Source organism: Manacus vitellinus, unplaced genomic scaffold (assembly GCF_001715985.3).
Source record: "Manacus vitellinus isolate BGI_N305 unplaced genomic scaffold, ASM171598v3 scaffold_11_pilon, whole genome shotgun sequence".
Classification (NCBI taxonomy): Eukaryota; Metazoa; Chordata; class Aves; order Passeriformes; family Pipridae; genus Manacus; species Manacus vitellinus.
The window spans coordinates 15,615,217-15,630,314 of record NW_021938895.1 but is presented as its reverse complement, the minus strand read 5'-3'; the positions used below and the strand labels follow the sequence as shown (position 1 = coordinate 15,630,314).

Here is a 15,098-nt window from a genome sequence, read left to right as displayed (position 1 = left end):
GGAAATAAACTTTAGTCAGACACTAAAGACAGTAAGATATGAGGCAATGGTCTCAAACTATGCACATAAACAACTGGAGCACAGCTTACGAAAAAAATACTTAATATTTAAAACAATTAAACCATGAACAGCATTTACAAGGAAGACAAATATTGCAAGAGGAGAGACAGTCTAATTGGGTTATTTAAACTTTCTTTAGTTGGGTAAGAATTCAATTTACTTACAGTCTCTTCATAGATTCTAAGTGACTAAATGTTCCAGGAATCAAATGAGCTATTCTGTTGTTATGCAAAAATCTGTTAAAAACATAGAAATACGCATGTAATAATTCAGATTTTGAGATGTACTCATTTCATTTACATTCTTCCAGAAGTATTTTGAGAAAAAGTAGTCTTAGAAAATTTAAAAAAAAAAAAAAAACAAAAACCTTTTTTAGCAACTAATTGGGTACTGTTTTTTAAAGTGTCCTCCAAGGTGTAATTATGTCCGTATGGGGAAAAAGAACCCATAAGTAACCAAAAGGAAGGGAGTTCATAAGCATTCAAATGAGAAATTAAAAAAAATACTTATCTTCTAATTCTTCATTCATAACATTTGTTTTAGGCCAAATGTTGATCACAGCTCTTTAGGAAATAGTTTTGCAATAGAAAAAAATACCACACACAATGCTCACTTATGCATGCTTCTAAGGTCAGCCTCACTATGTAGTAGTTACAGTATAAAGTTTAGATTAAAATGGCAATGATAAAATGCTATTTTCCATTTTCAAACACTTGATTTAATTCAAACAAAGAAGCAATCTGACTTCTGAATCTTACCCCAAGAAAAACAAACTTACAGCCTTTCAAGTTTTGGAAGATGAGTAAAGGATTCAGGTTCCAGCGTTTCTATTTGATTAAAGTGCAGATATCTGAAAATATGTTAAACAAAAAGAAGAATACTGTAACAGTTTTCTTAATGATGACATATCTTAAAGAATTTGTTACTGTTTACAGTTCTAAATGGCAGTAGTGATGTAGCCCTTAACTTTTTTGTTACCATCTGAATCTCATACTTGAATCTGAGAAATACAAGAGTTTGCAGATCACTATGTAGAGCAGGGGTGCGTGTGTGTGTGTGTGTGTACACATAAATGAGCAAAAAAAAATTGTTTGAAAACCACGGCTTTGGCAATTTTGGAGATAATACTTTGAAAACTCTTTTGCCAAGTGTGATTTTCATTAGTATGCATACTTGAAAAAATGTATTGAGAAAAGAAAATTGTTATTTTTTTTACAGGAAAAATATTGGAGGTTGTTTAGAAAACATTCACAGTTTCCAACGGAATAACATTTTTAGGGGACAACTGTTTTCATTTCAGTGAGTGAAAAGTTCAGATGATGATGAGAAATAAGCTTCTCTAGTCCAGGAACACAAGCATTTAAAGTATTAATGCTCTCAAAAGGCAAATTTGTAACATAAACCCAAGTTTGACTAATTTGACTTTATAGAAAAGGCTACCCAGCAATTGGTATACAATTAACCACCACAGCTGTGCTCTATTTGATGCTCTGTTGATGCTTATGTAAGCTACTAATATTACACAGTAACAAATATTACACAGCTGTTACTCCTGTAAAACTGAAAGTTAACACAACAAGATAACTAACCAGACTATTAGTCTGTAACTGTTGTGAAAAAGGACTGCAAATGCAGGATCATTCCAGCATTGACTATATTGTGGAGGTACTCCATAACCTTGCAGATAAGAAAACAAGATGAAATAGATAAGACTGGCACAAGTAACTGTGAAAATTATTTATAGACTTTGGATTCTGATTATATCCAAATGTATTCAAAACTCCTAAAATTTCCTGTTTGGCTTCTGACAAACTCAGGAACATCTGGAGAATGTGCATATACAGAAATCACTGCAATCTGAAGAAAGAACAAGCCCATGATTTAAAACCAAAAAGGACAACTCAGAGCCCAGTATTTCCTGAAAAATTAATCCTTCAGCATGAAAACGTCAAGAACGTGGAAATTCACTTGTGCTGAAACACCGCATGTGCTCTACTCCCTGATCTGAGCCAAAAGGTCACTGCAGAGCAAGGAAAGCGGGAAGAAGCGGTGATTACGGCCGAGTCCTTGCAGTGAGCTCTGGAAGGCGTGTGCAGCAGGGAAGCCAGGCACGTGCCTGGCAGCCTCCCAGGCTCCTGCCAGCAGCAGCACGGCCAAGCGCGAGCCAGCGAGCAATGCCAGGGAGCAGTGAATGGGGACCACAGAAAAAGCCAATAAATCAGCACGGGTGTGATCAGGCACGTCACAGTGTCAAGTCTGCCTACTGCCAGTGCAACACGTGGCCATGTAGTGTATTGAGCATAGAGTATGATCTTGTTTGCATAAGGAAACAAGTCCATCGCTATGCTATGACTACCAGTTTTCATCTCTCTTTTGAAAATACAGGCAAATTTCTTCTAAATTAAAAAGACAGATATCTCAGAGACAGATATGAATGAACTGCAAGGTTGATTTGAATTGCCAGTAGAGAGGAGAGAAACCCCAAAGTCCACCCCTGAGGAAGAACCAGCTGGTATCTGCCCCATGGGCAAGGCCCGGCTGTGAGGTGGGCAGGTACATCTTGCCAGGAGCCAGGGCTCTGCTCATTCACCCCCCAGCATCAGCAGCATTTGGGAGGGGGCAAGGCAAGGCAGGGATCACTGCAATGAAAGAGGATGAAGGGAAATACCAGGCACAACTATAGGGTTCACTACTTCTTCTGATGCAGTTTTGATTTTGGAAAAAATTACATCCGCTACTCCCTGTGCAGGCAGCAGTGATTTTTTCCTTTTTAACTTTGTTATTATAAACCTTGTCTTGTTTACAACCTCAAATCATCACAGATACAAATAATTCAGGTGCTGAAGCACATCACAACAGTTCATTTTCCTCATCAGATATTATGCTGTCTAAAGCAGCTCAAAAAAACAAATCATGAGTTCCAGCCGGAAAATACTCTTAAGTGCTTCATATTAGTTGGGCTAAACAAGTTAGTTGGGTTTTGTAGGTCTTTAAATTATGACTTAAAGAAGTCCTGAGCAACTTGTCATACAACTTGAATATCTGGTCAAAATAATTAGCAACAAGTGTAATTCAAAGTAAAGAGATGTAGAAACTAGATTGCATTGTAAGTCTAAAATACAAAGAATAAAAAAGTCCTTGGCATTATGACCTATATTTTAATCATATTTTATCACTTAGGTTTATCACTTTCATTATGTTCTTCTATGTACTGCATTAATTTATTTTAAAAAATATTTTAATATTTTAATTCATATAATAACTCCTTGGATTTGAAATTCACTTCAAAGGCAATTATATTTGGGAAATAATCTCACTCTAATGTACCTTTATAGGCTTCTTTTATGTTCAGATTACAAAATGCTCTAAAAATAGTAGTATCATGTAATAAATTTGACATTAAAAAGACTTTCAGAATGAAAATTTATAGAAATAGCATGGAAGAGTGATTTTTAAATATACATGTCTTTCTTTTTTCATTCTAAATTCACTATTAAGAATGAAACAAAAGGAAAAGAAATACTTATAAGAAAAAAAGTCCAAACCAAACACTCATAGACGAAGATAAAGATTTTATCAAATAAACATGGTATAGATTTTCTCTTTCTTATTATTAATCTTGGAGGATGAAAATTTACAATAAAATGCAGTCCCAGTGGTATTTTTCACAGCACTAAATTTAGAATTATATCTTCTGTACCTTTGTATTTTTTGTGGGGGAGTACTTTTATCATATATGCCAATTGTTCATTTCTAATAGTATCACCACATTTTAGGGGAAGTACTTAACAATCCATCAGCCAAGTAGGTTCTGAATTTAAATAGCATGTTTGCTATTTCGATTATTTGAAAGAGAATTAACAAACATATATTTCCCACATTTATCAAAGAGCCTTCCCTGCCCAGGGAAAAGAAGTAGCAGCCTTAAACCACAAGGAAAGAGATTTAAATGTGTGTTATGGTAATGATACAAAATACTAGAACAGGATACTTAAGGAGATTACGAAATCCTCTCCTTGAAGACTTTTAAAATAAGGCTAGACAAATATCTGTTTCCAGATTGTTGTCCCTAGCTGATCTTCTTTTAGAATAGTAAGGATATACTTCTCAAGGCCCCTCTCATAACTTTTGGGGTTGTTTGTTTATCAATTAATTCTCTTTCATTACTCCTTACCATAGGTGTTTTTAGCAGCAACTTTACAGAGGCTCCACTGTGTTAAATGTCCATAACTGCTGACATAGTTAAGCAAAAATCAGAAATTCTTTGGAGTCTAAAACTTAAAAAAATAATTAGCAACTTTTCAAAGCTGAAAATTGAATCAAGGGAGAAAAAAATGATATAACAAGCTGCATCACTTACATATAAGTTAATGGTTTTGTCCATTAATTTCCTCCCCAAACATGTTCATATGTACACAAACTAGAGCATAACTCTAGTAAGAGTTTATAAAGAGCAAAATTAGTATGTTAATATGAAAGTTAAAAAAAAATGCATAACTAGTATTCCACTAAGATTAGGTAAACAGATTTAAATAGTTCCATTAACTGTCCAGTTAAGGACTGCAGAGTACACTTTTTGTCCCTGATACATACAGCTCTTAAGCTGACCACAAAAAATACAACAGATATTTGGAAGAAAAGCACTGTACACACATATGGAAAGGGACTGCATTTAGAGCTAGATCTTGGGATCCAAATTCATGACCTCGAAAGCCAGGTCTTTGTGACATTTCAGGTGGGATTCAGTTGTCAAACACAGGCATACAGAAGCACATAGCAGTTGTCTAAGCACCAGCACACAGAGGCAGCTTTTGTTGTCTTTTGAGTGCTCTGTGCCTTCCGGTTGCTGCTCCAAAAAAAAATGTAAGTTTCCCACAGCTCTGTGATGCATTTGCCAGACCTAAACATATGTCTTGCAGATTTAACAGTGTCTAACCTGGTACTAAGTGGCTACTTTTCATCAGATGACTTTCTCCCTTATGCCCAGCTGTGACTGACAAGTTAGATGAGGAAATACGTATGGCTCAGTGTGTTTGAGTATCTAAAATTGTCAATTTTTTCAGAATTTACTCTAGCACAAATGAGTTTTAAGATCTGAATCAAGGATCTTATTCCCTTGGCAGAAATTTCTGAAGGAAAACCTATTTTCACTACATCAGCAGCTAAGAATTCTGCCACAGAGGTTTAAGGAGGAATTTGCCAGCTGCAGTAAATACTGAGGATTTTTTGTCCCTTACATATGCAACAGGCCTCCTAAATCTAACTATATTTAGTTTCTGTCAAATAACAACAACAACAATCACCAGAAATGTGTTTGCTTTGCTGTTCATTCTGCTTCACTGGAGTAGAAGAAATTATTATGAAACAAGTCTTTCCCTGAAATCTGGACCACAGTATCTACTTCTGAGAACTCTGCTGAGCACTGAGAAGAGCATTTGGCAGAGTCAACACAACCAGTAGCAAAACGTATTTGATAACTTGAGGTCACAGAGGCCTCAAATGCAGAAGCATCAACTGAGTAGTTGATACAGTCTGAAACTGAAGTTAGGACCCTTGGGAACTTGCTTGTCAAGAGTAACTCTAGTCTTGTCAACAGTTTTTCTCCAAAGGTAATGTAATAAAACAGATCCTATAGAGCCAGAACATATTTTTATGCTAAAGATGCATAAATGACAAATCTCTCATAAACTAAAAATCTCAGTGAGTACTCTCCATTAAATTTATTTCCATGCCTGCCACTGGTTTTATGTGTTCCCATTTCTCTACCTGGCAAGCCTTCTGTTTAGAATCTGCCTGGGAGAAGGGCTCTAAAAAAGCAGTGAGCTCTCTGACATACACCCAGCGGGGAAGTAACTGCCCCCCCTGCCCCAGCAGCTCACCAGACCAACTTAGGTGCTGCCATGACACAAGGGTAGGCACTGGGCAGTAGTTGTGCCAGGCTCCATTTCCACACTTCCCAGCTAGAGATGAGACTCAACCCCTTTTTAAAACTTAATTTCATACAGAAAAATGTTGATGTCTCAAAAGTTTGAGCTTAAGCTGATACAGTGTGACATCACTGTGGGCAGAGAGGCTTAACTGCAATCTAGTGGAAAAGTACACTCAGAAGGTGTTAATATTTCAAAGTGATTTATGTTATTCAGTCATAACATAGATCAACAGGAAATAGAGCAAAAGAAAAAAAGGCAAATGTTGCCACTTGCAGCATATAAGGTTTGTGGCATGAGGAAAAATATTCTGGAAACATTAGTACTTCAATAAAAGGGCCTCAGTATTTCAAATTCTATACAGAAATTAAGAATTGCTATTAGCATGCAAGTAAGCCCTACCAGTTGCTGTCAATATGCTGCAGTAATCATTTCTAGAGTAAAACAAGGAGGAAAAGTAAGGCATTAAGGAAACAAATTATATATATTATATATATTATGTTTTATAATTAAAACTTTGGTTTTATATAAAAGCTCTTCCTTCAAAAGGCATCTATTGCCCTCTAAAATGAGCATGTATGATTTTGTACAGATTTATAGTAACAAGGAAACTGGTACATATAGAAAACTTGTAATACACTGATACCTTTCAGGAGTTTAAAAATTTATATTCAGCCTCCCAAATTTATACATGACAAAACTCATTGGTCTACTACTGTTATTTGGTACTCAAACTGTGAAACCACTACATATTTATTTATAGCTCTTTGAATGTATAGCAATGCTTTCTGAGTACAGAATCATAAAGGTTGGAAAAGACCTGTAAGATCATTAAGTCCACCCATCAACTTAGCATCACCACCATGTTCACCATTAAACCATGCCCTCAAAGTGCCATATCTAGTCATTTCTTGAACACTTCCAGGGATGGTGACTCCGCTACTTCCCCGGGCAGCCTATTCCGATGCCTTACAACCCAATCCATTAAAAATTTCTTTCTTATCTCCAATCTAAACATCCCCTGGTGCAACTTGAGGCCATTTCCTCTTGTCCTGTCACTTGTTACCTGAGAGAAGAGACCGATTCCCAACTCGCTAGAATCTCCTTTCAGGTAGTTAGTTATACAGAGCAATAAGGTCTCCACTGAGCCTCACTTTCTCCAAATTAAACAACCCCACTTCCCCCTCAGTTGTTCCTCATAGGACTTGTGCTCCAGAACCTTCACCAGCTTCATTGCCCTTCTCTGGAGTTGCTCCAGCACCTCAACCTCTTTCTTGTAGTAGTTGTAAAATAAAATATAGTTGAACTTTAGGGAATCAATACAATCGGGTTTTGACATACTAAGGACTGCGTTTTTCATTATTTTTCAATAGAAATTATTCTTCAGTCATTATACAGGAAAAGAAGTATGATTTTAATCAGTCTTTCTAGAGGACATTAATGAAACATCTACATTACAAATTATGAACTTTCTTACTTTTTAAACATCTATATATTGCAAAGATTAACATATAAATAATAGTAAAGTTTTAATTTAAAAATCTATTCTCATTTTCAAATATAACGAAACTGGGTTAAACTTCAAGAGTCTAATTCAGCTTTAGTTATGTTCCATAAAACAAAGTAACTGCTGCAGTCAAAGAAATTGCAATATTACAAAACCTAGAGGAATGAAATAAGGTTCTCTAAGCAATACACATTAGTTTTCAACATTTTCCACAATAATGCTTCTCCTTTTTCAAAGCTATGTGTACGGACACCAGGAATGCAAATCACAAATAAAAGACAAACACAGAAATGAGGAATTTGACACAGAGATCACTTGTGTTTTTTACATGCAAATGATTATGGGGCTCTCTGCCCGACAACCCAGGGAGTGCAGACATGCAGAGCATGCGGGTAGGATGTACGGATCAAGGCGTGCACTTTTCCTCTGCAGGGGAACCATGGAGATGACAGCACAGAAGAGAAAAGGCACTTACAGTTGTTCTAGAGAGGCAAGTCCTTTAAATGCTTGCCTGTCAATTGACTGGATTTCATTCTTGTACAAATAGCTGAAACAAGAAACAATCAGTAATATTAGTACACAAACAAGAGCTACATGAAGGTGGAAAAGAAGAATTGACACGTGAAGACAGTTTTTCAACTGCATATTAGGAAAAAAATACAAAACAAAAATTAAAATACTCTGTCCTTGAGATTTCATCCCAAATGTCTGCTAAGGAAAAAAAGTCTGGGGCCTTGAAGGCCCTGAGGCTTTAACCCAGATGGTCATGGGCTTCCCAGTGCTTACGGTATTACTTACTGGTTTTTTGTCCCTTGTTTGCTTGATTCATTTGCCAAAAGTCAAAATAAATTCCACTCAGTGGGACAGAATTGCATTAGAAGTGCCTTTACCAGAACACACTGGGGAATGGCACTAGCCTCTTGTTTTCTTTAAAAATCTCAACTGAACACTGGTACAAATATTCAAATTATGATAGAATATGTATTTTTAGTGGACTTGGAGAACAAACAGTGAGAATTTCTCTAACTCTGCCTGTGTCACCTTTTGAATATTTATTAAAAATACAAGTTATAATATTGGTATTGCATCCATAAAGCAGCTTTGTATATTTGTTTTATCACTGTGTAGAACATGGACATTAGGTCCCCATTGATACTCTATATATAAACAGAATAAATACATGCAGAGTACCAGAATGATCACGTTGTCTTTTTTACAGAATTAAAATACATCAGGATGGATCAGTGTATATGCTCACGTTCATCATGCTCTTAAGAGCAAGGATGGTTTAGTGAGGGGGTATTGGAGAAAAATCACACAGTTTAGCTGATGACTGCAGTTTCTGCATGGAGGCAGCAAATGGAAATACTCGGGAAATACTCAGGGGGTTCAGTGTCAGTCACTCTTTTTGTGTTAGGATAGGAACAAGTTCGTGGTTAAAAACTTTTTAACAATTATTTGACAAATTATTTGAAATTCAGTTAATCAGGAATGGGTTTCTATGAAAAGGGGATGAAGAGACTTTGTACCACAAATAACTTTATTAGCAGGCATCTTATTAGTAGTGGTTTTGGCTTTTCTATTATTACAGTTTTCCGTAACTTACTGGAAATATTGCAAACTTCTTGGATGCAACAGAAAAAATACCATCTCTGCTGGAGTTGGTGGCAGTTTTTACATTGACGTGACAATGGGCAACATTTCACAATAGGCCCTAACAAGGAAAGAAGTTGTCTGTATTTGATATTCAACTACTAACAACTTTGGGTGACAATATGGAGTAGCATCCTTTCCTTGAATCTAAATTAACATTTCCAATGCACTGCTTGCTGAGAATCCAAAACGTTAATACACAGAGACTCATGTGTGCTTCATTAACATAGATATGCATCTGAATAAAAAGCAGAGTTCTTCCAAGAACAGACAACAAGCAAGTAAAAAATTCTGAGGTTTTCAAAATGATCAAAATTATGAACAAATTAAACCAGGTAAAAATTACTGTCATGTGAAATTACTGTAAAAACTTAAAAAATATTTTGAAAAGAGCAAGAATAGATGTATTACACATTTTGTATGTGGAACTGTTTTTTATTCAGTTTGAAAAAAAATATTTCATAAGTATTCAAAGATTTGTTTTGACCCAGATTTACCAATTAATTTGATGATCACGGTATTACAGTTTTGTCTCTCCTTAATTTTCCTCTTTGTATGATATTAAATTCCTATTTTATTTTCCCATGAGAATTTTAAATGCACCATTTCTTCTCACTCCTTAGAAAATTTTGACTGAACATCTAAAGTGTTATTTATCCTTCTGAATACACTTCATTTAGTAGTGTGGAAATTCCTCTTATTCCTGAGTACTTAATTTCTGATCAGACCAGAGAAATAAAGTGGCCTTAAGAGAGTTTTGAAAACCCACCTCAGTTAAATATCTCTTGTGGGCATTTCAGTAATTTTATTAAAGAAATCTGAATTAAGGCAATTTTTAAAAAAGTTTTAGCAGAATCAATCATGTAACCATGATTTTATTTACTCTCTGCAGACAAAAGAAGCCAGAGAGTGAAAATCAGAGATGGGTTAGAGGAAGACTGGGATAATGACTTTGTAGTATTGCAGGCTTTTACCACCATACTGCAGGGAAGGGAGCAGCCTTTCATGTCCCCTTTTGGAGCTCTTACCAAGCCACTGAGGTGGGACTTTATTTGGGATTCAGTTTTAAACTACAGTTTTTTCCATTCTGGTCAGAAAACCCTCAGCTGCAGGACACTCAGCTGACCTCACTCCATCACGTCCTCCCTTCACAGAGAAACCCCAGCAACCCCAGGGCTACAACAACATAAGTCCTATGACAGACATGTTAACCAGACTTCCATTTAATTGTGTAGCTATTTCTCTGAGGATAGTAACAGAAATAAAAATATATAAATATTTGCCAAATGAAGAGAGAGATGACAGAATACAAAGTACAGATAAGTATCACTGACAAAAAAATATTTATGTCTCTCTACAAGGTTACTGTGCACATATTGTGTTAAACAAGTAACTTTGTAAACACTGTGCTAATCTTTAATATAAACATTCTCAAAATTTATCCCAGTTACATTATCAGAAAATAAATTTAGAGTATAATAGAGAAAAAGCAATTTATCATTTCATTTACCTAAAAGCTCTCTTACAGAGCTGAATCATTAGAATTTTACAAAGGATGAATAAACAGTGGATTAAGATAACAAAGGGATATATTCTATTAGGACATTAAATTATTTTCTGGCAATTACTAACAATTATTTTCAGAAGTGTTAAAAAAAAAAAAAAAAGGAAGAGTTTTTTTCCCAGCAATGCAAGCAAGGCTGATAGGGATCAGAGGTACTGGTCACATACTTAGGAAATTAACAAATAGGTAACCAGTTATCAGAAAATTAGGGAAAAAAGTAGCTGTAATTAAAATGTTTACTAGATCCCTTATGAAGGTTTGGTTGTTTTTTTTTAATGGACCACATTAAACATCATGTGATGCAAGGAAAGTAAGATCCAGATACATTTGTTTGGAACTGAAGGGAAAAAATGAGAAAAAAGTAACAGCAGTATCAGGTATTATAGAGTTAAATCTGACAAGTAAATAAACACAGCAAGGGGATATCTATATAGAAACATGAAGGAGGCGGTGAAATAAGCAACACGAATTGCAAAGAAAAGAGATCTGGAACCACTGCAGGTGTTCAAAGGAAAAAGTCACATGACCACGACAGCCACACTGGCAGAAGGCACAGAAGGAAATGCGACCTAATCTCACTTTGGAAGGGTGAGCTCAGCAACTCAGCACTTTGGCAAACCTGTAACATATCTTCTACCACTGTTACTTCATTCACCAGACACAAAACAGAACTTGTATACTCCCTTTTAGCATTTCCAGAACTGATACATTTCATACAGTCTATATTACCATTTACCATACGTATGTGGCAATACTTTCATGTCTGATTCCTCATCTCTCCATTTCATACTAAGTGAACAGGTGTCAATGTTGTTGATAAAGTTAATTTCAGCCTCCATTTCTATTTCTATCACTTTCTTCACACTATCTTCTAGTTCACTGCTCTGTAAATACCAAGTACTTTCTCTATCTGTAAAGGTTTCTTTAATAGCTAACCTATATTATATATTTTTCCTATCTTCTCCCTAAATTCTTTCTTTTTTAACTTAACTTCATTTTTTCCACTTCTAATTCCAAATCTTCTGATATTCTATACACTAAAATGGTAGTATGTGTCTACCTTCAATTCCCAATCATCATCTCTCTTGAAGAATAAATTGTTGACTAGAATAAACGAGGGTCAGGAAGGACTATCCTACCAAGTTTCCACAAAACCACCTGCATCTCTATTTTTAAGGTTGAGAAGGCTTATTAAAGAACCATATTACCAAGACTAAGGTATATGAAATAAAGACAGATGGACAGAAAGGCAGAAAAAAAAGTACCCTCTCGGTTTCACAGCAAAACAATAATTACATTTCTTTTTTTCCAGCTTTTAATATATGAATCCAATATTACCAAAAACAGCACAGAAAAATCACACAAAACTGCTTTTGTAACTATCAAAATTTCAATTACATAAAGAACAAGATAACAAAAAGTCCTAAAAAGTAAGGGTCAAAAATTGTATGTGCACAATTTTCTTTTTATATTGTAAAGACCAACTTCTACAGTGATAAATTTTTTTAATGCATAGAAAATTAAGAAAATATCATTACTCTTTGTCAAAATGTGCCCTTCAGACAGGTAATTCTGAAAACATATATTGCTCATAAAACTCTAAGCTCAATTTCAAAAAGAAACAGTACAAAGAACTATTTGAAAATTCTAGGGCCTTCAAAATAATTTTGTCTGAAAGCAAATACACTGATGTTCATCAGACATAAAGGAATGGGTCTTTGCATCTATCTCTCAGAAACTGGCTATTTAAAAAATTAAATATGCTGCATTATATTTTATACTTACATAATTTATGCATAACTCCACAGTTGCCAATATTTTATACATGATTAAATATTCATGTTTACTAATTGTTATAGATTTTATATTCACATATACTCACATTTTGCTAAGACAGAGACACTGAGAAATGACAGGTTTTATAAAATTAGTCAGCGAATTATAAATTTTCAGAACCATATGCAATCCAGTACTTGAATTCTCATAAGAACACAAGTAACATCAGGGACCAATGATCTCATTTTATGAAACATGACAATACAAGTTAGGCTTGCAAATATCCACAGGATCAGACCATACTAAACCTCAATTATTCCATATGATTTGACTTTATAATATGCATTCTGAGCAGTATTTCTAACTTTTGAACAATCCTCGGGAAAAAATGTTCTGCTTTGTTCCCTTCATTTCACAGAATATAGTTAGCACATACTTACTCAGCTAAAACTTTCACTGCTGAACAGTATCGATTTGCTACACTTAAGCCTTCTGTATTGTTAACCTGACCAGTACCAGCAACTTTATAACTTTAAGGTTGTACAATTTAAACATTCATATCCCAGCCACTGAAATAGGCAAAAAAATCTTAAAGCTTATTTTTGCAAAATGAGGGATGGCTTTAAAGAGCTTTCTGTAGTTGAATAAACTATCACACTGAACTTTATGTTCAAATTTTCCAGGGAACGACAGGAAAGCAAAAAGATCTTCCTCTTAGCAATATAGATACCAATAACCATTGCTACATGTATATGAACACAGATCAGAGTTCAATTATCTCTTTTCACTCTTTCATTGAACTGCACACACTGCATAATTGAGTTTTATTTCAGGTTCACAACAGCTAGGCAAAAGCAAGCATGTAAAAACAAAGAACTGATAAGAACCAAGAAGAATCTTTATACAGTTGCTGACTATGAAAAGAAGCTTAGCCATCCTCAATTAGTAAACCTTATGTACTACACTACCAGATCCACCATTCAAACATATCTTGTAACAAATAAAACCATCACAGACTTTAATCATTCAATGACGACAGTCTGTTCAATATTCTTTTCCTTCCTACTCTACATAGATTAAACAATGTTATTACTGAAAGACAATACACATAAAAATGAGTCCAGGAAATGTAATCAAACCCAGCTTGGAAAAACAGGTAATGTGTCTGCACAAATTTATGCAATTTTCTCCCTTCTCCTGCCTCCCTAGAGCTATTCAGGTTGCATTCTTGAAAACTATATGGAAAATTAAGCTTCTGAATTGTTTCCAAACAATATAATCCCCATGTGACCATTTTTTTCTGTACATCATTGAAGTAATGATCAATCAATACTCCAAGACAATGGAGTGAAACTTTTCTTAAATACAGTACATAAGGTGGACTCCAGAGCTGAGGATCCATGACAACTCACTATGCAGCTTTAGTCTACTATACAGATAAAAATAACAATTTTGATGCCTTTTGTTTATTCAGATAATTCATACACTTGGTTATGCTTGTTAAAAATGGGAGAAGTTATTCTTAAAATATACAGGTTGATGGAAGACATAGAACTTACAGCATATCATATAGGTACTCTTGTATTTTGGGTTTGACTGAATTTTTCACTTATGAATTTTTACTGCATTCAGTGACCAATTTAAGACTAGTTATATTACATAAGCTTCTGCAGATACAAGTCTTGGACTAGCTGCTTTTAAACCACTTTTCTAAATGCAAACTTAAAAAGTACTTGAGTAAAGACTTCAGTGAACCTTTAACAAAGTGGTTTCCTAAACATTTCAACATACTCCTTTTTCAATTATCTTTTAAGTTGCATATAGTAAACAGCAATTATTAAGTCCTGTAAAATGTGTTGCCTACAGATATCAGCCTTTTACCAGCAACTACTTAGAGAGACACATTTGCTCCCACCCCATAAATTAATTTCACAGATTTTCAGTGTTGTTTATCTCCTGATTTAGTGAGTCAGCAAAAAATTACAAATCAGATTAAAAAACTTTCCCATGAAGAAGCTCAGCTACACATTGATGCAGAAAGTGACATTCATTTAACTTACAGATATTTCAGATTTTCAAGGTCTTCAAATGCCCCACTAGGTATTCTTTTGATTTGATTGTTGTTTAGAAGCCTACAAAAAGAAATAAAGAGCCATTTATTTTAGCATACAGAAACACTAGGGGGAAAAACTGTGTAAAAGCAGGTGCAACGTAGTATTAAATGGAAAATGCTTTTCCTCCTAACAGCAACCATTAGAGGAAAAAGAGTTATGTGCTTAGAGCTGCTCAGCCACTATCTTGCAGGTGAAAACTGAAAAAAATTAAACTTTAAAAAATGTAAAAAACCCCCAAAAAACAAACCAAAACAAAACCACCAAAAAACCAAAACAACAAAACAACACACCAACATAAAAATATCAAAACCAAAAAAACCACAACAAACAAGAAAAAATACAACAAACAAAACTAACAAAACAAACCACACACAACTGAAATAATGTGGCTTTCTGCAGGTATCTGAGATGTAGATGAAGAGTGAAAAAAACTTGGTCTGAAGTCTCTACATAAGTTTGAAATCGATAAAAATGATATTGACAAAGATTTGCCATTA

At 34.8% G+C, this 15,098-nt stretch overlaps 1 protein-coding gene across 1 annotated transcript in view; it reads right to left on the bottom strand.

Annotated features, from left to right (window-relative positions):
• Nucleotides 1–15,098, bottom strand: part of PXDN (peroxidasin) — a 91,376-nt gene that overhangs the window by 48,487 nt on the left and 27,791 nt on the right. The window contains 4 exon segments of the mRNA XM_029965815.1: nucleotides 225–296; nucleotides 839–910; nucleotides 7,970–8,041; nucleotides 14,548–14,619. Of these exon segments, the coding sequence (XP_029821675.1) occupies nucleotides 225–296; nucleotides 839–910; nucleotides 7,970–8,041; nucleotides 14,548–14,619 (288 nt within the window).